Consider the following 19,740-nt stretch of genomic DNA (forward strand, 5'->3'; position numbering starts at 1 on the left):
GTGGCGACCATCATGCATTTCTCTTTTTCTTCGGGTCTAACTTGGGCAATTAGGTCGTGTAGGGGTGGCGGTTTGATTTTTGGTAGTTAGGTAGTGTTCAATCAATCAATCAAAGCCTTAGTCCCATAAGTGATGTCGGCTAAATAAACAAATAATAATTATTCCATGTAGTGTTAGTTCGACATAAATCTTCCTCCTCCATCCCTTAAAATCCAATTCCCCATCCTCATGCAGGTCCATATATTTCATATCCTTCCTAACTTCTTCCAACCAAGCTAAGTCATTCTCGGTCTCCTTCTCCCTTGTTTAACCCCTCCATGGTCTCACTCTTCCACTCTTTGTACCGGTCACTGTCGGGTCTCCGTCTTACATGTTCAAACCAACGTAGGCGATTTTCTCTTAAAATATCTGCAGTGCCTACCATCCCTACTTTCTTGCGAATAACGACCTCTTTTATGTTTCTATCTCTTAGAGTGTTCTCGCACATTCATTTTAACATGCGCACTTCCATAACCTCCATCATTTTAATGTGATCCTTCTTAGAAGTCTAACATTAATTGAGCAACACTGGTCTAATTTTATGATATGAATATTGCTTGGTTTGGTGGTGGGTGACAATCTATCCATGTCCCTATCACTGCTCTTTTGAATAATTATTCTTTACGACCTACTACTTATTTTTTTTTGAAATAAGTCCAAAAGGACACTATATATCATTAATTATGAAAGCCATACGACATTTACAATTGACAATTAACGATAATGAAACCAGATCTAACAAAATCAAATGAGAATTGATCGGGAAAGGGCTAAGAATCCAAATATATAAATATAACAATTCGGTACATATCTGATTCATTGTCTCATACAACTTTTTGAGTGGATCCGTCGCCGCTTCATAATTTTGTTAAAAAAGAAAATTCTTGTGCTGATTTTGTAACTTGAATCCGAGCAATAATAAATCGCAGCCCCGCTTAACTGGAGACCAAATTTAATGCAAATTACACCTTGTCTTTCGAAGGAGATCGAAAAAACCTTGTCTTTCGAAGGAGATAAACCCTTTGTTTTAAGGGAGACATAATTATAACCTAAGAAACAAGAAAAAAACTTAAAGCAAACAAAGATTGGGGATTTCAACCGGTGAATGAAATCCGATGAAAGCCCCTTCAAAATTAACAATGGAGGCATAGAGTTTAGGAGAGAGAGGAGGGGGAGGAGGCTAGTGTTTTTTAAATTCAATCATTTACCCACTTTTCAAAGTGCCATTTACTTGATTAATTCCTCTTCTTAATATTGTTAGTAATTGATTAATTTTGTTTGGATTAATCTTCATCCCCTTGTTTGAACTATCTTACTTTTTGACAATTGGACATGATTGATAGGTACTTCTTTCTCTAAATTAGAAGCATATTTTACTTTTCCTTTTTTGAAAACAGAAGCATATTTTACTTTATTATGTTAGTAATAAATATGAGAAATAGGCTTCTAATAAAGGGACAGATGAGAATGATATAAAAAATCCCTCGAAAGAAAGGGCCTTCTCTCTAGCGAGTAGGGTATTGTTGCCGTTTCGACGACGTTTTTCAATTAATTTTCTTTGTGTTCTCTGTTTCAATGGCTGATGATATTGCTGCCCGTTACGCAAACTTGAAATTAGATGATGAGGATGGTGGTGTGGTTGACCTTGGGACTGTTGATTCGCAAATTTCTAAGGACAAATTCCATTTGCTTTTAATTGGTAGACTTGTTACTGAAAGACCTTATAACGTAGAAGCGTTCAAGAATACGATGACGAAGGTTTGGGCACTGAATAACAAATTGGTAATTAGGGTTCTTGGCCCTAATCTTTTTGCTTTCCAATTCTTCCATTGGTGGGATAAGGAGATGGTCCTTAAGGAGTTCCCGTGGTGCTTCGATAATAAATTGCTTGTGCTTAAGGAGATAGAGGAGATGAACAACCTGAACATGTTCCCCTGTTTCACTCACCCTTTTGGGTTTGAATTAAACATCTGCTGTTCAATTGCCGATCTGATGACGATGTGAAGGAGTTGGTGGCTAATTGGGGTGAGGTTTTGGAGATTGAAGAAGATGTTTTGGGGCTTGACCGGTTTAGGCGTGTGAAATTATTGATTAACAATACCAAACCCCTCCGCAGGTTCCAGAGGATTCGTGACAATGGGGGTAAGACTGTTTGTGTGGAGTTTGCATACGAACGATTACCTTTCTTTTGCTTTGCTTGTGGTGTCATTTGGCACTCCGAGAAGGATTGTTGCGTTGTTTATGAGGAGAGCAAGAAAAATAAGCTTGGTTGGGGGCATTGGCTTCGTGCGTCACCTAGAAAGGGAAGACTTAAGGAAGGGGAGGAGCTTGAGGCTATGATTTCTGCTCGCAAACAACTTTTTTTAACTCGTGAATCGGAACCAGTGTTGGAGGAACTGAGGGAGAGGGATGTTGTGCTGGAATTAAATGGTGGGAAGGAGGGACAGTTGTTCCTGAGAATGTCGAATAGCTGCGCTGAGTAGGAGCTAGGGAGCAGGGAGATTAGTGGGGGGGTTCAAGTAGAAGAGAGACAGAAGGGGGAGTTAATGGGAAATAATGTAGGGGGTGCGCAGGATGAGGGAGGTGGGAAAGTAAAAGGGGGTAAGACTTGGAAGAAATTGGTAAGGAAGAAGGATGGTTTCGATGAGGAAATGAGTAATTTAGATGGGGTTTTGTTGGGGAAAAGAGGCAGGGAAGGGGAGTTGGAAGAGATGGGCGGTAGTGCTCTTAATAAAAAATTGATGATTGATAATTTTTCTTCTGATAATAATTATTCTGGATGGCGGGAGGCGGAGGTTGCTTTGAAGCAACCTCGCCAAGCTCAATGAGTATTTTAAGTATTAATTGCAGAGGCCTGGGCAATACCTCTGCAATTAATAACCTCCGGAACTTAGAATGGAGGAAGGCCCCGTCTCTTGTTTTTTTATGGAGATGAAATTAAGTAGTGGTGAGATGATGAAAGTTCGAGTGAAACTGGTGGATTATGTAGGTGTGGCGGTTGATAGTTGTGGGAGAGCGGGGGGTGTGGCATTGCTATGGCTAAGGGGGCTTGATGTAGTTCTGAACTCTATGTCTATTCACCATATCGATGTGTTAGTAAAGGGGGGCTTTGGTCCTTCGGTTTGGAGACTCACTGGTTTTTACGGGTGGCCGGAAGTTCATAATAGGCACCTGTCTTGGACTTTGCTTCAGGAGCTTGCTAATAAGGGGTTGGAGCCGTGGGTGTGTATTAGGGATTTAAACGAAATTCTTTTTGACTCGGAGAAGAAAGGGGGAAGAGACCGAGCTTTGTGGCAAATGGAAAAATTTCGTGATGCGGTGGATGATTGCAAGTTATGTGATATACCTTTCTCCGACTATGATTATACTTATGATAATGGTCAATGGGGGGAGGATAATATTCAATGCCGCCTTGATAGGGCTCTTGCGGTGAATGAGTGGCTTGAGCTTTTTCCCCAAGCGAAGGTGCTGCATCTCGAGAGGGAGTGGTCTGACCACTCTCCAATTAAATTGGTGACTAGTGATGATGATGGGAACAAGGTTGCGAAGGAAAAGTTGTTTAGATTTGAGCAACTATGGACCGAAAGTGAATTTTGAGAATGTTATCAAAGATGCGTGGCAGTTAGGGGGGAATTCAATGGCGTCAAGGCTGGTTTATTGTGCTGAGGAATTGAAGTTATGGAGTGATAAGGAGTTTGGGGGTATTTTTCGAGAAATTAGAAAAAGAAGGAAGATATTAAGTTCTCTTAATAGGGGGAATCGGTTAGAGGCAAGGGTGAGGGAAAGAAGAAAGGTTGTTCGTGAAATTAACGAGTTACTGCACCAAGAGGAGATATGTTGGCGCCAACGCTCGAGGGCGCTTTAGCTAACTTCTGGAGACAGGAACTCAAGCTTTTTTCATCGCAAAGCATCACAGAGAAAACAAAAAAAATTCAATCAGATGCTTGGTTTCGGAGGATAGTGTGGCGCATAATGATGAGGAGGGGATCACTAGAGTGGCAGTCGACTATTTCAGTGGGCTGTTTACTTCTTCTCAACCGTCCGAGTTTGATGCAGCCTTGGAAGGGGTTGAGCATAGAGTAACTGTCGAGATGAATGATGCATTATGTGCTCATTTTTCAGCTGATGAGGTGTTGACGGCGCTTAAACAGATGCACCCCTTAAAGGCCCCCGACCTTAATGGTAATCTTGTGCTTGGTGTGTTACATGGTGCGGTGATTCCTAGAGAAATTAATAAAACATTTATTGTGCTCATACCGAAGAAGAAAGACCCTGATAACATGACTGAGTTCCGACCTATTAGTCTATGCAATGTGGTGTATAAATTAATTACGAAAGTGTTAGCTAACAGGTTTAAGGTGTGCCTATCAGATATTACTTCTCTTAATCAGAGTGCTTTTACCCCGGGCCGATTAATTACTGATAATATTCTGGTTGCTTTTGAGGTCTTTCATCATATGAAATATTCAGTGAGTGGGGAGGGTGCTTTGGCTTTGAAATTGGATATGGAAAAGGCTTATGATCGTATTGAGTGGGGCTTTTTGAAGATGGTAATGCTGAAGCTTGGTTTTGCGGAGGTTTGGATTGACCATGTTATGCATTGTGTTTCCTCGGTTTCTTTTGAAGTCTTGATAAATGGGGCACCTTTGGGGGAGTTTACCCCATCTAGGGGTTTACGTCAAGGTGATCCATTATCCCCATATTTATTTATCTTATGTGCGGAGGCATTGTCGGGATTGTTGAATAAGAGGGTACAAGATGGTGCATTACATGGAGTTCGTGTGGCTCCTTCGGCCCTACCTATTTCTCACCTATTATTTGTAGATGATAGTTTGATTTTTGCGAGAGCTAATGCAGGGGAGATTGGAACTATTCGCAATGTGCTTAAAATTTATGAGGAGGCGTCGGGGCAAATGGTGAACTTTGATAAAACTACGGTGTCTTTTAGTAAGGGAGTCTTGGAGGATAGAAGGAAGGAGTTGGCGGAGTTGCTAGGTGTCAATTTGGTGGATATTCATGATAAATATCTTGGTCTTCCGACGGTTGTGGGGAGATCAAAGAGAGTTATAATGAAGGATGTGAGAGAGAAGATTTGGAAGAGGTTGCAAGGGTGGAAGGGGGGAATGCTTTCTAAGGCGGGTCAGGAGGTGTTGATTAAGGTCGTTGCCCAATCTATCCCAACCTACGCAATGAATGTGTTTAAATTCCCCGCTTCTTCTTGTGATGAATTGTGGTCGATGATTGCTAATTTTTGGTGGGGGCAAAAGAATGGTGAACAGAAGATTCATTGGATAGCTTGGCGAAAGCTTTGTGAACCAAAGGCGAAAGGGGGTTGGGATTTAGGGACTTTAAGTATTTCAATGCGGCATTATTAGGGAAGCAGGCTTGGCAGCCTATGAAATCAATTGAGTATGTGACTAAATTGATGAGTGAGTTGGGAAAGGAGGATGGTGGTGGGGCGAGATCAGGTGGTGGGGCTGCTTTGGCGAAGTGGAAACCTCCTTCTTCTGGGCTATGTAAGCTCAATGTGGATGGGGGAGTGCGTGAAGGAGAGGGTGTGTCTGCAGGAGCTGTGATTCGTGATGAACTTGGGGGTGTCAAGCTTGCTGCAGGGTGGAGAGGGGAGGAGCGTTGGGATGCCAATATTGCAGAAGCCAAAGCTTTACTTTGGGGACTCCAACTTGCTGTGGAGTTTGGGTTTCGTAGGCTGCAAGTCGAGAGTGATTGCCTTGGATTAGTGACCGCAATTTGTTCAAAGGAAAGGGGTAGTAGTAGTGTTCATTTAATTCTGAATGATATTTACCATGTGTCTAGTTCTTTAGAGTATATTTCGTTGTGTTTTGTTCGTCGGGAAGGGAATAAAGTCGCCCATGAGCTTGCTCATTGTCTTGTGGGAGTGACGGGTAGGAAGGTTTGGTTTTCTGATTTCCCGAGTTGTATTTTACCTTTGGTAAACTTTGATGCTTCTTCTAATGATAATTAAGTAGCCTGAGGGCTATTCTTCTCAAAAAAAAAAAAAAAAAAAAAAAATAAAGGGACAGATGAGGGAGTAGTGCTTACTCGTTTCTTGTGGTTCGATTCTTAGTTTCTCCCTGTACTTGAAATTAAGTGCTATAAAAATTGTTTGATTTAAGAGAGATAATAATGACCTATTTTCCTATATCAGTCTCCTCTTTGCTAGCCAATCAACGGCAACATTGGGGATAAGTGTAGAAACTCGAAGCAATAACTTTGTAAATTCAAATTTGGATGAGATCCTACTTGCTCATACTACAAACTTTCTTATACTCACTCTATATCAGAATTACTGATACAAATCCCATTTTCGTCGTCTGTCAATATACAATTTATACAAATTTTCCTTTTGTTTTGTCAGTATACAATTTGTAAAAACTAAAGGAAAAAAATGGAACAAACCAAAAAATCTCACTAAACTCTTCAACAGAATTGGCCACTTGATTGCAAATTCAATTTAAACGACCAAAGAATGTTGTATAAAGACTTTATGAGGCTAATGTATGGCTTGAGCCAATATAAGTCCCATCATGGGGCATCATCTCCTCTTAAATGGATGCTATTGTCCCACTTTGCCTTATCTGTAGCAAAAAGTTTAAAATATAAAAAGAATTAAAAATAAAAATAAAAAAACACCGTGTAACCAGCCATTATGAGGATTATTTCAATTCGTTAGTATTGTAGCAATTACTTAATCCCTATTATAAAGGCTATTTCGTTAGTTTTATAGGGGTTACTTGATTAATGTTATATAGGTTAGTGGTTAGTGTTATAGGGGTTACATTAACGTTATCCTTCGACAAGCGGTCAAACAGTGTGGCTAGCCGCACACAAAACACATTGAAAAATATATACTACAATAACAACAAAAGCTTAGCCTCGAAATGACTTTTGTTAAGATAAAAATAAATAAACTTACTTCCCTAATAAGTATTGAAGTATTAAACATTTGTATTGTTTGTAAAATTGATTTTCTCATCAATTTGGAAAAAACTTGATTACTACGTATACACTTTGTCAATTTGATGTTTTTAGTTGGAATATTGACCATGAGTATTTACTAGTAATCTAATATACATATATATAAAGGGGAGTTTTTTCCCGAGTTTTTGGAAAGCCACGTAGGATTTAATTTTCCTAGCGCGCCATGTAAGATTACAAATTTTAGTTGTAGCCAATCAAATAAGAGATTATTATTTTCTTTTAGAATTAAACAATTCAAATGTCACGTAAGCAAAATTGGCGAATGAGATTTTTATGTTTAAACTAATTAAATATAAAATATTATCTTTTAATATTAGGAATTTTATCTAAATATGTATCAAATTTTAGCACATAAATAAATAAAAAAATGTTTTAAAAAATTCAAACAAATCGTGCATCGCACGGGCTTCATCTAGTGTATATTTATATAGAACATTTTAAAATAAGATTTTGTTCTTTTCACCTAATATTTGCTAAATTAATTTAAATTAAAGTATCGGACCTTAAAAAAAACAAAATAACACATTATAACATAGGAAAACCCTTAATTATTTATGAACTTAGGATGTAATCATAAAAGTTGATATACTCTCTTTTCTTTCATGTTTCAAAATCTAAAATTCTGCCTTTTGTGGTTAAACTATATAAACTTCAAATCCATGACTACTTTAACATTATAGTTAAACATAACATGCAATTAAGATTGAGGGATAAATTAAATTCACCTTGCTTTCACATCTTGGTTGAATCTCGGACTTCTTCATATTCCTCATGTTGTTGGTCTAACATTTTATTTGCACACAATACGCTAGATGGGTCACTAGTTTGATTTTTGGAAGTAGAATTTGTAGCATCATTATTAGCCAATCTTCTTTTTGGTGGTAATGCTAATGTTGTTGCCTTTCCATTGTATTTGCCTCCAAACATCATGTCCCCTTGGGATGCATTTGTTACTTGAGAAACATCTGATTTCATATCCATTGATGCCTCATTATCACCCTTTCTTATTTGAGTAACAAGTGCATTTGTCCCGTTTCTACGTGCGTATTTTCTATTCACCTGAGCATCCTGAAAGCGTAAAAAAACAAAGCAAAATTAAAGTTTATCATCAGGTAATGTTCGACCCAACTAGTTATAGTTAATAGTTATCAAAGTAACTCATGCAATTGCAATAGGCAATATTAATCAAACAATGATATTAATATGTATCTACTCTATAATCGTCACATCTCTACTTGCCAATCACTACACTATCTGGAAATTGTTTTTAGAACCCTAGATATTCGAAGTAGTCATTTTTTAACATAAAAAGACTAGTTCTCCATAAAAGATACACCAAAAAATATTGTCCAACATGATGTAACACTTTTTACCCAAGAACGTTTATAATAATGCTACACATGTTTAAAGTATTTAACTACTTGTATACTTTGTATAAGTTAAGTGCAACAAAAATAAGTTGATAAGTGTGTGGGTATTTTCTATTTTATCCTAGTCAAATTAACAATATTTAGACGTAAAGATGAAGACCTACTTCTTGTCCAGGTCTTCCTAACATGCTAATGCTGCTTTGCTCTGGCAATCCTTTTCGACCTCGTTTTTGCATTCTTGATGATGATGTCGTGGTATCTTGATTTCTACCCGTCTTTTTCCTGAAATATTATAGAGAATTTATCGCTTTAGGTTGTTTTAAAAAATTACCAATGTTTCACATTATGTGCAACAATTGAAGGTAGCAACACGTCGACCATATATTTGCTAGGACTAATAATTGCATTTATCGATATATATATATATATATATATATATATATATATATATATATATATATATATATATATATATATATATATATATATGCAAATGAACTACTACCTCCGTTACATATTATTTGCAACGATTAGACATTTTTCCTCTATACTTTATGTCAAATCGTTGCAAATAATATGTAATGGAGGTAGTATAAACATTGGCGGAGCCAGAGGGGTACAAGGTGGGACATCTGTCCCCCCCCCCTCCCCAAAAAACAAGCAGGTATATATATTATTGTGTTGTAAAAATTTAGGATACAAAGTGGGTGGTGTGGTGGTGAATGTAGTTGAATTCTTTACAAGATTTCAAGGTTCCAACCTTGTTGTTGTAATATTTCCATTTTTTTATTTTTTTATTTGAAGAATCCTTCCATTATATTTATTAAGCAATACTAATTTATTTACATAAGTGTAATTGTAATATTGCATTAACGGAACCCCTAAATTACTATTGTCATTGAACTTTAGTGGAGTATTTTTCATTCACTTTTTTTTCTTTATAATGTTTAATTAAGAAGTATTCCTTTCAAATTTTTTAATTAATATATACTAAGTATATATATTTAAATAATAATTTTAGTTATGATATTGCATGAACAAAACCCACTAAATTAAGTTTGTCATACAAAATTATACATTATGACTATTGCATTTAATAACCTATATTATTTAATGTTCGAATTTATTAAAAATTCGGAACTCATAAGCAATTATTTTTGGAGGAAAAATTGATATATAATGTTGAATTTTTATTAAGTACTCTGTATTGTGGATTTTTTGAGTTGTACACATTAATTATGGAACATTCTGTGTATTTAACGATTGGTGTTTTTTTCCAATATTTTTTGTCAAATTATGTAATGTTCATCCGTCCCCCCGATTAAAAATTTCTGGCTCCGCCACTGACTATAAATACTACCTCTGTTACTTTATAGTAGCAGTAAAAGGGTAATTTTGTAAGATATAAAATATTTCTTTATTGTAACTAAAAAGTAACAGAGATACTACATAATATAAAAAGTAAAAAAATAAGACTAATAATGGTGTAGTACATACATAATATTCTTTATAGTCAGTCACACACACAAGACGAGTTGAAAATGTAAATACAAGTATAATTACCTTTTTGATTCTTCACGAGATTTGGCATCAATCTCCTTGTTAGGAGGATACTTTGGCAAGCTAGACGGGTCACATGCATAAGGCATTGTATTGAAATACTGATACATATAAACAACCAACTTCAATCTATGGAAACAAAATCGTACGTACAAGAGAAATTTACTCGTTTTTTCGATATTATTTTTCCGTCTATGTTACAATTTTAAAAAATCGTACATACCTTAGAGTTTAAGGCAGAGGCCGCGCTTCCACGATTCATAGGATCAACTGATAATAGAGCCTCTAATAGATTGATAGCATGTTCAGGGAAATTTTTAAGCCTATCTCGAAGTGAACTTTCGTATGGAATTTGAGGTTTAAACCTAGATGCATGAGGTAACTTGGATTTGTTCCAATACTCATCTGGTGGTGACCCAGAAAGTTTGAAGATTTTATGCAATTGTTCAACCTGTAATCATTATTGATGCATCATCATTTCATGAATACAATCATAAGAAGTTGAATTTACAAAACTAAAATTGATTATTTCTCATTTTGATGTTTTAATGTGATCGACTTTTACAAAAGTTATTCGGAGTCTCAACTAATTTATAATTATCGAGAAATGACCTTATAAAAAATAAAATTTTTACAATGGTCATTTGAAATATGACAATTGAAAAACTTATTATAAACCTCATTGATAAACAAGAGAGATTGATCTCCTTTAATATGACTATACGAGCTATTCAAAGTATAGTTTCATAATTTATCCATGTGCAAAGAATAAAAAACAGTAACGGATCTAGGATTATTAAGTTGGTGAGCTACCGACGGTAATCAATCCAATACATGCTCATTTTATCTTTAACTTATTGTTTTTAAATATAAGGTTATTTTGAAGAATAGTGAGACATGTGCCACTCGATATCCCTATTAAAATTAATCTTACTTCCTCTGTTAAACATTAGTTGTAACTTTGGGGTATTATTTGTGAGATATAAATTATTCTAATGTCGCAACTAATATGTCACGGATGTAGTACAACTATATAAATGTCAAATTTGTAACAAAAGAATATAAACTAAGAAGATAATTACCTCAGTTTTACCCTTAAGAATAGGCTTGCCAACGAGCAGTTCAGCAAAAACACAACCCGCACTCCACATATCTACATAAGGTCCATAATTAGTAGATCCGAGTAACAATTCGGGCGGGCGATACCATAATGTGACTACACGACTGGTAAGAAGCTTAGGCTGCTTGTACTTTGTGCTCATCAAGAAGTTTGCCAACCCAAAATCAGCCAATTTCAAAATCCCCTCATTATTTAGCAATATATTAGAGGTCTTTATGTCTCGATGCATTACTCCTTTTCCATGGCAATAGTCTAGCCCATAAAATATTTGTTGCATGAAGCACTTTATCTGCATATTATACAAGGTTTTTAAACTTCAATTTTCAAGACTAGTCAAAAAAGCGATAGAGTTGATCATAGGCCAGACATTGTTGAAAATGTGAATTGGTCACAGAAAACGTAAATTGGGCACATTCAATTTAATCCATTAAATTGGCTCTAGCTAGCCAAAACTTTGGGGCAAAGATAGTTGGCCCTACCAAAGAAAAATAAAATCAAGAGAGTTTGAGACAATTATTTTGTTCTCTTCACCTTATTCTTATTACGAATTAGCACATCTTCGACAATTTAAAGCAAACAAGGCCAAAATGTAATTATAGAACAAGTTTGACTAAACAATTTAGAGTAGATACTAAATTCAAACCATAACACCTTAAAAATGATGAAGCTAAAACAACTATTGAACAAATCCAACCAAGTAATTGAAAGACTACTATTCAAGTCAAGTGGTCCGGGCCACAGATGATCAACTCTATAAAAAGTTGATGAAACGTAAAACGAAACTAACCTGAGGCTCGGTAAATGTGACTTCAGGGCAAGAGAGCAAGCCAGAAAGATCATGTTCCATGTATTCGAATACAAGGTAAATACTACAAGAAACTTTAGAGGTAATCAAACCATGTAACTTAATTATATTTGGATGATCAAGCTTTCGAAGAATTGTAATTTCTCTTGCCATAAATCGGACACTTTCTGGGTGATAATTGTCAAATCTCACCTTCTTAAGAGCCACAAATCTACCTGTAGCATGTTCACGTGCTTTGAACACACTACTATATGTACCTTGTCCAATCTACAAAATATAATTCACATTGGATTGTAGTAAATAAATAACGTTAAAAGCTGGATATGATAAGAGTGATAGGAATAATTTGCAATCATCCAATAAGTAGGTGAATTCACGATTTCAAAAAAAAAATTATGCGGAGTACGTAGTAATGTACAGGTAATTTTTGCCATGTATTCGTAAGATATAAAAAATACATCGTGTATCCCTAAATTTTAAAAAATGCAACATTTTTAAATTTCTCATGCCAAGTATAAGAATATAGTAACTAAAACAACTTTCTACAATTCTAAAAAGTCCAACTATAGAAATTAACTCAACCAAAAGACAAAATTAATATGAAACTACAAGTAATTTATATTTGTCTACGAATAATAGTATTCTATTATCTATTAAATCTTGGAAAAAAAAAAACTCACAATTATAGTGGAAATTATTTATTTCCATAGATTTAAAATTGATTAAAGTGTTTCTGAATGTCGCAAATTCTTTATTAACAGCTTCTACAAGTATTATAAAACTAATAATGGTTTGAATTTGTCCATTAATAAGAAAATCTTATTTAAATTTTAAACATTTCAAAGCTCACAATTATGTAAGTAAGATTAGCTATCATTTAAAAAATTAGTTAGTGTAGGTCGACAATGTCGCAAATTTAGATATGACACAACGATAAGTTTAGAGTAACGTACATGATGAACCTATCTAGAATATAAACAAAGATATATCTTAATTTTGTTTATTCGTTGACACGTTTTGATATTTACATTGTATTTTTCTTTTGTAAATCATGATATTTACATTGTATATGTACATAAATTTACATCAATTTTTCTACAAGTATCTAACTTTTACCAAAAAAAAAAAAAAAAAAAAAAAAAAATCATGGTATCTTATACAAAGTAAGAGTTATGAAAATGTGTAAAAGTTTAAACTTTTATCTGTTATGAGTAACACCTAATGGTATTGTTAATTGTATTTATATATTATCAAATTTTATAATTTTTTTTTATCAATAATAACATATCTATCTATATTTATACTTCTATACTTGGTATTTAAAAACACAAATCATCATCCCCATCATGCCACATGTAAATTAAAATTTATTTTCACCAATGCCACATGTCACCTCCCTTTATTAATTAATCCCCTTTCTTATTATTTAAAAAATAATAATAAATAACTTTAATTCATATAATTGTTCCCTTAAAAAAAATGCATATATGAATGTTATTTGATTCATTTTCTCCCAACTTAATATCTCTACAATTACATTCAATTATCACCCTTCTTCTCCTTTATAAGCTATTCATTTTCCAAATAAAACATATTATAAAACAAAAGTCACTATTGTACTCCTTATAAAAAATCTCGTGCATTGCACGAGTCAGAAGGCTAATTAGGTATAATTTATGTTATGCGTACATTGACATCTTGCTAAATAAACGTGTCAATCGATATAAAATGAAAAAGGTGTAGTAATTAGATAATTTGTTGTTACCTTATCTAATTTCTCAAAACCATCAGCACGTAGAGGCACCCACCCATGAATGGCTTCGCCAGCAACAGCCGTTAGCCATGCAGGCCAACCGGCAGCGGTTTGCTCAGCAACAACCTGACTCTTCGACGACCCGAATCGTAAACTCAACGAGAAATTCGAATTAGAGCCTTTGCTCTTCGACCCCTCCAACTTCTTTCCATCCTCTTCTCCTGATTCAAATAATTCATCCTCTCTATTATTATTAGTTGATGATTTTTTAAAGGGCAACAATTGTGCTTGTGTCTCACCAAATACTTGGTGGGTCCCGCTTCCGCTTGTAGAAGCGATGGCGGGACCCATATGGCGTCGACTCGATGACCTCTTGACCCGAATTTCCCCCTCCAAATCATCGACAGCAGACGGGGTTCTGGACCCCGTCCGCTTCGAAGATATGCACCCCATCAACGAACAATGTCCATCAATGACATGACAATATCTGGGAATTTGATATTATTATTAAAATTTTACTGAGTTTAATCAAAATTTAAGGGGAAACTTGGGAGAAAAAAAGATGTTTTGAATTTGATCGACCCAGATGAATCAAAGGGAAAGGGTCGATGTTTTTTGGGGGAGAAATTTTGGGGGTTTGGAATTGGCAATTGTTTTGTTTTTTCTCATTTTGTCTATCTATTATTTCGATTTTAAATTTAGATTACAACCTACGGTTTTGTTCAATTAACAGAGAAAATTAAGGGACAAAAATCAAATTTTGGTTTTCAAAATCAGATAATTGACTTTCTTCTATTCCCTTGCTCTTATCCTCCACCAAAACACTCCTTATTCATACGATATCAATAATTTATCTTAGTAAGTTAGTACAGAGTATTAAACAAAGAAGTACACTCGATGTGTGCACAATTTGTATGTTATATTAATTTAAATCAAATTAATTAGAATAATGTTAAATTTTTTTGGTGTATAAAAAAGATGATAATTTTTTTGTTGGTGAAGTATTACATTCGTCCCTTTAATAATTTGTAATAGACAAATTTCTTTAGACAAGTTTAACAATGTATGATTTCAATCACAAACATTTTTAATTGTAAACAGGGGCTGCAGAAGGGTGGTGCGACGGTGCAAGTTGAGCGACCACGTAAGGCTCCCTAAATATTGGGGCCCCAAAATCAGATAATAGCTTTTATTTTTTATTTTATTTTTTGGTGAAAGAGAGGGACAAGCCCCGAAACAAAACATGAAACAAAACATAAACAAAAACAAAACAACAAAAGAAAAACTCCTAAGGCACGTTAGCCGGAACCATCCTAACTTGCGTGACTCCACTCAAGTCCTCCAATAAAATGGCAAGAATGAAGATCCTTTGAGACCGCTTCAAAAAGGACAAATTTCTCATTCGACTTCACTCCATAGTTGGCTAATCAATCTGCTGCACGATTAGCCTCTTTATAATTCCCTTTCGAAAACAAGAGTCTTATGCCTCCGAATGATGTGAATATAGAGAGAGTTGGGAGGAATTTCTTCCACCAACAAACGCATAACAACTTCAGAATCAATAGAGAGTTGAACTCTCCTATATCCTATGACTATATGAAAGTCGGTGGTTCAACTCCCCCCTACACCAAACTTTTTCTATAATTATCTCTTTATAATCTTTAATTTCTTACATAAAATTACACTTAATATAATTTTCTATTTCTCAAATTCACTTGTACAATCAACGACTAGTTGATTATTTTTTTTAACACTTTCTATCGTATCTTGTCTATGAATTATTAAATTACCAAAACTTTTAGATACAACTTGCTTTAAATTTTTTTTTTTTTTTTGTGATTGGCCTTTTGGCTAAGATCAAGTGTAATGTCTTTTGCTATACACTTGAATTATTGAGACAATTGGCTTTGTAATTACTCGTGAAAATGCTATGGTTTTATTTCTTGTAATAATTTTACATTCAATGTCACTATTGAATTTAATATTTATAAAGTATTATTTAATTGAAATTAAACCTCCTTTTAAATAATTATGAAAAGTGGGTCAAGTTTAAAAATCGACCCCAAAATTTTTTATCCTGCCCTTGATTGTAAATAAGAAAAATTGTAAAAATATGTGTGGAAAGTATATATATGGACATATGGTTTCTAATGCATCACTTTATACTTCCTCCGTTTCATAGTGATATTCCTATTTTGACTAAATTTATCTCACAAAAAAAATTCTAAAAGAAAATGTCATTGTGGAACAGAGGGATTATTTTATTGATTACATTAATTCTTGCTTAATACAAACTTTTGAGAATGAGAATTCCATCTCTTAATAATAATATTAGGCCATTTTCACGTGCCTAACCTCTTTTAAACCTCTTTTATTTGGGATGGGGGTATCTTTTCCTTTTTTTTTTTTTTTTTTTTTTTTTGTGTGTGTGTGTGAGAGAGAGAGAGAGTGAGAGAGATTCAATTGGGTTGTTTGGAATAGTAAAACAACCTAATTGAATCATGACTATTAAGGATTCTTAAAAAATTAAGGATTCTTAATTCTTTAAATATTTTTCACCCAAGACACATTGAATAGGTTAAAAAGAATAAGAGATCACCACTGTCAATCAAGCACCTAAAAATGGGAGTTTTTGGTTGCTCAAATAATGAGGCCATTTAAAAAAAATAAATAAATAAAATAATTGTACACAATAATCATTTGAGCTTTTTTTTTCTTTTTTTTTTTTTAAAGTGGAGGGGACAATGGTCCCCTTGTCCTCACGTGGGTCGGTCCATGGGTAAAGATTTCTACTACTCATTTGTTACCACTCTAAAACCTAAGTTAACAATTCCCATAACTTTTCTCAAACAAAAATAAAAGAAGATATGTTTAATTAATTCCTTTTCATGATTAAACCAAACAAATGGAAAGATAAGAGCTAAATAATTTTGTTTCTCACACTTATTTGTTTCCTTTCCACTTCATTTTTATTAGTCATACAAAACGGCTGACAAACGCGGAGTTAGAACAAAGTTGCGCAACTAGCATGCTCCCCTCGTTAACTATCAAGAAATACTTCATACTTTATTATACTATGCATAAGTTACATACATTATTTAAAATGGTTTTTATTTAGGGTATTTTTTACCCTAGACACGTGGATCAATGAGAGGTCGCCACATGTCGAGCTCAGGATGGCCCATGTGGCTCAAGCTCCTCTTGACACTTGGCGCCCTCTGATACGTTTCCGGAATGGCGGCCTTCAAAGGCCCAGATTCCTAGGAGCGCCGTAAAACGGCGCAGCCCGCTAAAATCTAGGTCAAGTGACCTAGGTAGGGGCACTTTTCCCAACGACCCTATAAATAGGGAGATATTTCCCCATTTTGGGGACACATTCAATCATTTATTACACCCTTATTCTCTTACATCAGAGAAAGACCTGAGCTTGGAATCCAAGCAGATACCCACCTAGTTTCCGTTCTTTTTATTCCGTTTCAAGTTACTAACTTGTGCGTCGGAGGCGGAGCACCACCCAACCGGTGTCTCCGTTTGTTTTGCAGGTACAGCTCACTGCGGATCAGTCTTCGTGTTGTAACTCTCCCAAGGGACAAAAACACCCAAAACATTTGGCGCCGTCTGTGGGGAGAGTACCTCGAAGATGGTTCAAGAGTATGTACCCCTTAACCATCTGGGTGAAGACCTAGAAGTTTTTACAGACCATGAGGAGGATGAAGACCCTCAGGTCGAAGCTTTTACAGCCGAAGACGGCTCTCTCAGAACTAAACGCATCCGGCCCAGAGACACTCTGGAGCGGGGTGCCTCTCAGGCGGGTCCAAGTCGACCCTCTGGGCAGCCGGAAGGGGAAACCCAAACGGCCGCTGGATCAGCCCCTGTCACTCGAGACGAACTCATGAGATTCATGACAAGTTTCAAGTGTGAAATCACAGAGCTGATCACCAAGAGCCGGGCTAGCCCAAGTAAAGGCCAGACGACGAAGAAGACTCCTCCAGAGAAGGGGAAGTTAGTCAGAAACCGGCAGCCCACTCCCCATTCAAAGGAGAAGGCAGCCGGGACCATTGTTGGTCAAAAATTCTCCTTCCTGGGAGGAACACTAATAACACTCGCCGGACTCAGCAACCGGTGAGAAGTAAAAAATCAACTGTTGATGCCCGGGAGATCATCAACTGGAAGAGAAACTGTGGGGAATAATTTCAAGCCTTTAAAATCCCACTAGCTTGAACCGCACTGTGATCATACACTAAAGTACGGTGACGTCCAAAAGGGAAGAAGATACAGCAAAAGAGTCACCAACAAGTTTTTAAGGAATTTGTAAACCGTTCACGAGGTGAAGGTTACACCCCTTAACGATCCAAGAGATCATCAACTCCATAAGGTCATGAACCAAATAAGGGTTCGGGGATGAAGGTACAAATCCAACCTAAAAGAGATTGAACCTGCCCTAATAATAGGCCTCTACTTTATTCTGCTCATATTCATATGCGCTTTCTAATTAACATCAATCAATAGGATTAACCCTAAACCTATTTAATCTATGTTGGTTGAGTTTAATGCACAAATAAACTATTATTGGCGATCACTTGAATTATAATCACAATTAACCTAACAAGATTATTAAGTATCTTATTAAGCGTGATTGCAAATACCAATTCCCTTTAACACGCAATAAAAGGTGTGATCAAGCAATAACAAATAAAATAATATGCATATCAAGCAACATAATAAATAATCAACATCATAAATAAGAATAATATCAATCATAATCAATAATAATCATGTTAAAGCATAGCAAGATCCTAGGCATGATACTAACAAGATTAATAACAAACCCTAGCATGTCACTAAGTTATAAAAATCAAATCTTTAGCCCTAACATGATACTAACATGAATTAATATTAGGAAGAATATAGGAAGCATCGTACTTTTAATCATACTTAATATTAAAGTTACCCTAAACATGATACTAGGAATCAAAATAACAATCTAAGCATGATTTCTATATCATAATATCAATTAAACCATTAAAGTACTTACTTGGATACCTCGTACCTCTTTCTAATAACAAAATACACACGTTAGTAACTTCAAGGAAAATAATAAACAAACAATTAAATTAAATAATAGAGATAGAGATTTTGGACCAAACCCTCAGAAATTAAAACCTTTCATGTCTAGGGCGAAGGCAACTTCGAATATGGCTAGGTGTTTCTAGATCTTGTGAATGCGGAATTTTGTATTAAAACAAAGTTTAGAAAAGAGAAAAAGAGAATAATCATGGAAATCTTGATGAGAGTTGGTGAATGATAGATGTAGATGATGAATGAAGAGAATTAATGAATGGTAATTGACGAATAATTTTGAATGAAGAGAGTTGATTAAAACTTAAGAATCAAGAGAATTGGTGAATCAAAACGGAGTTTTTGATAGGATATTTATAGAGAAAATCATCCAAAAAAGATAATTTAACAAAACAGAGTCTGAAGACCGCAAAACAACCTTGGCGCCAGCCCTGGCTAATTGGCGCCAGGACTAGTGGCTAGTGCCTGGCGCCAATGCTGGCGTCTAGTGCCAATCCCGATTCCAGGCGCCAAGGCCTGGGGTTGGACGCCAAAGTGGTTTTCCACGCGTTTTCGAAAATCTGATAAATTTCCTGTACTGGAAGATAAAATAATATAATTTCAGTCGAAAATGCTATTTGATCTTGATTAAAACTCTGAAGAATCCTAACTGAATTAGGAATGAAAAGAACCTTCTAGAATGTCCTAGAAGAATAAAACCATTCCTAATTGCATTAGGAATGATAAATTATATTAGGCCCTCCCCTAGATCATAGGGTCGTACTTAAAGCTCAAACCGGGCCCAGTTTAGTAAATTGGCCAAAACTTCCTCAATATTCATTGGAATTGGGCTTATAATATATCGTTGGAAAGGTCTTTGCAAGCCCCATCCAACTATACCACTATTGGACCCATATCATGGACCAACTAAACTGGATTGGTTGTTTTCTTAAAATAAAGCTTTCAAAATCAGGGAGAAGAGAAAAGAAATACTTTCCGCAACACTAGACCTTTCCACACTTTCGTTTCATTCGAT

The 19,740-nt window shown here is 35.4% G+C and overlaps 1 protein-coding gene across 1 annotated transcript; it reads right to left on the bottom strand.

Moving 5' to 3' along the window:
• Window positions 1-6,248: 6,248 nt before the first annotated feature.
• On the bottom strand, window positions 6,249-14,373 carry LOC110689001 (probable serine/threonine-protein kinase At1g54610). The gene is made up of 8 exons (XM_021865753.1): window positions 13,659-14,373; window positions 11,876-12,160; window positions 11,051-11,377; window positions 10,192-10,419; window positions 9,972-10,069; window positions 8,573-8,690; window positions 7,764-8,106; window positions 6,249-6,635 (listed from the first exon to the last, which is right to left on the bottom strand). The coding sequence occupies exons 1-7, from the start codon at window positions 14,097-14,099 to the stop codon at window positions 7,771-7,773; spliced, it is 1,833 nt and encodes a 610-aa protein (XP_021721445.1). The 5' UTR covers window positions 14,100-14,373; the 3' UTR covers window positions 6,249-6,635; window positions 7,764-7,770.
• Window positions 14,374-19,740: the final 5,367 nt, after the last annotated feature.

The sequence above is a fragment of the Chenopodium quinoa genome, unplaced genomic scaffold (assembly GCF_001683475.1).
Source record: "Chenopodium quinoa cultivar QQ74 unplaced genomic scaffold, ASM168347v1, whole genome shotgun sequence".
Classification (NCBI taxonomy): domain Eukaryota; kingdom Viridiplantae; phylum Streptophyta; class Magnoliopsida; order Caryophyllales; family Amaranthaceae; genus Chenopodium; species Chenopodium quinoa.

Excerpts from the sequence above, each read along its gene's own strand:
- LOC110689001 (XM_021865753.1), bottom strand. The coding sequence starts at position 14,099 with ATGGGGTGCATATCTTCGAAGCGGACGGGGTCCAGAACCCCGTCTGCT. Across the intron at positions 10,420-11,050 it reads TTCTTAAGGGTAAAACTGAG|GTTGAACAATTGCATAAAAT; the intron begins GTAATTATCTTC and ends TAATGATTACAG. Across the intron at positions 8,691-9,971 it reads TCTCGTGAAGAATCAAAAAG|GAAAAAGACGGGTAGAAATC; the intron begins GTAATTATACTT and ends ATAATATTTCAG.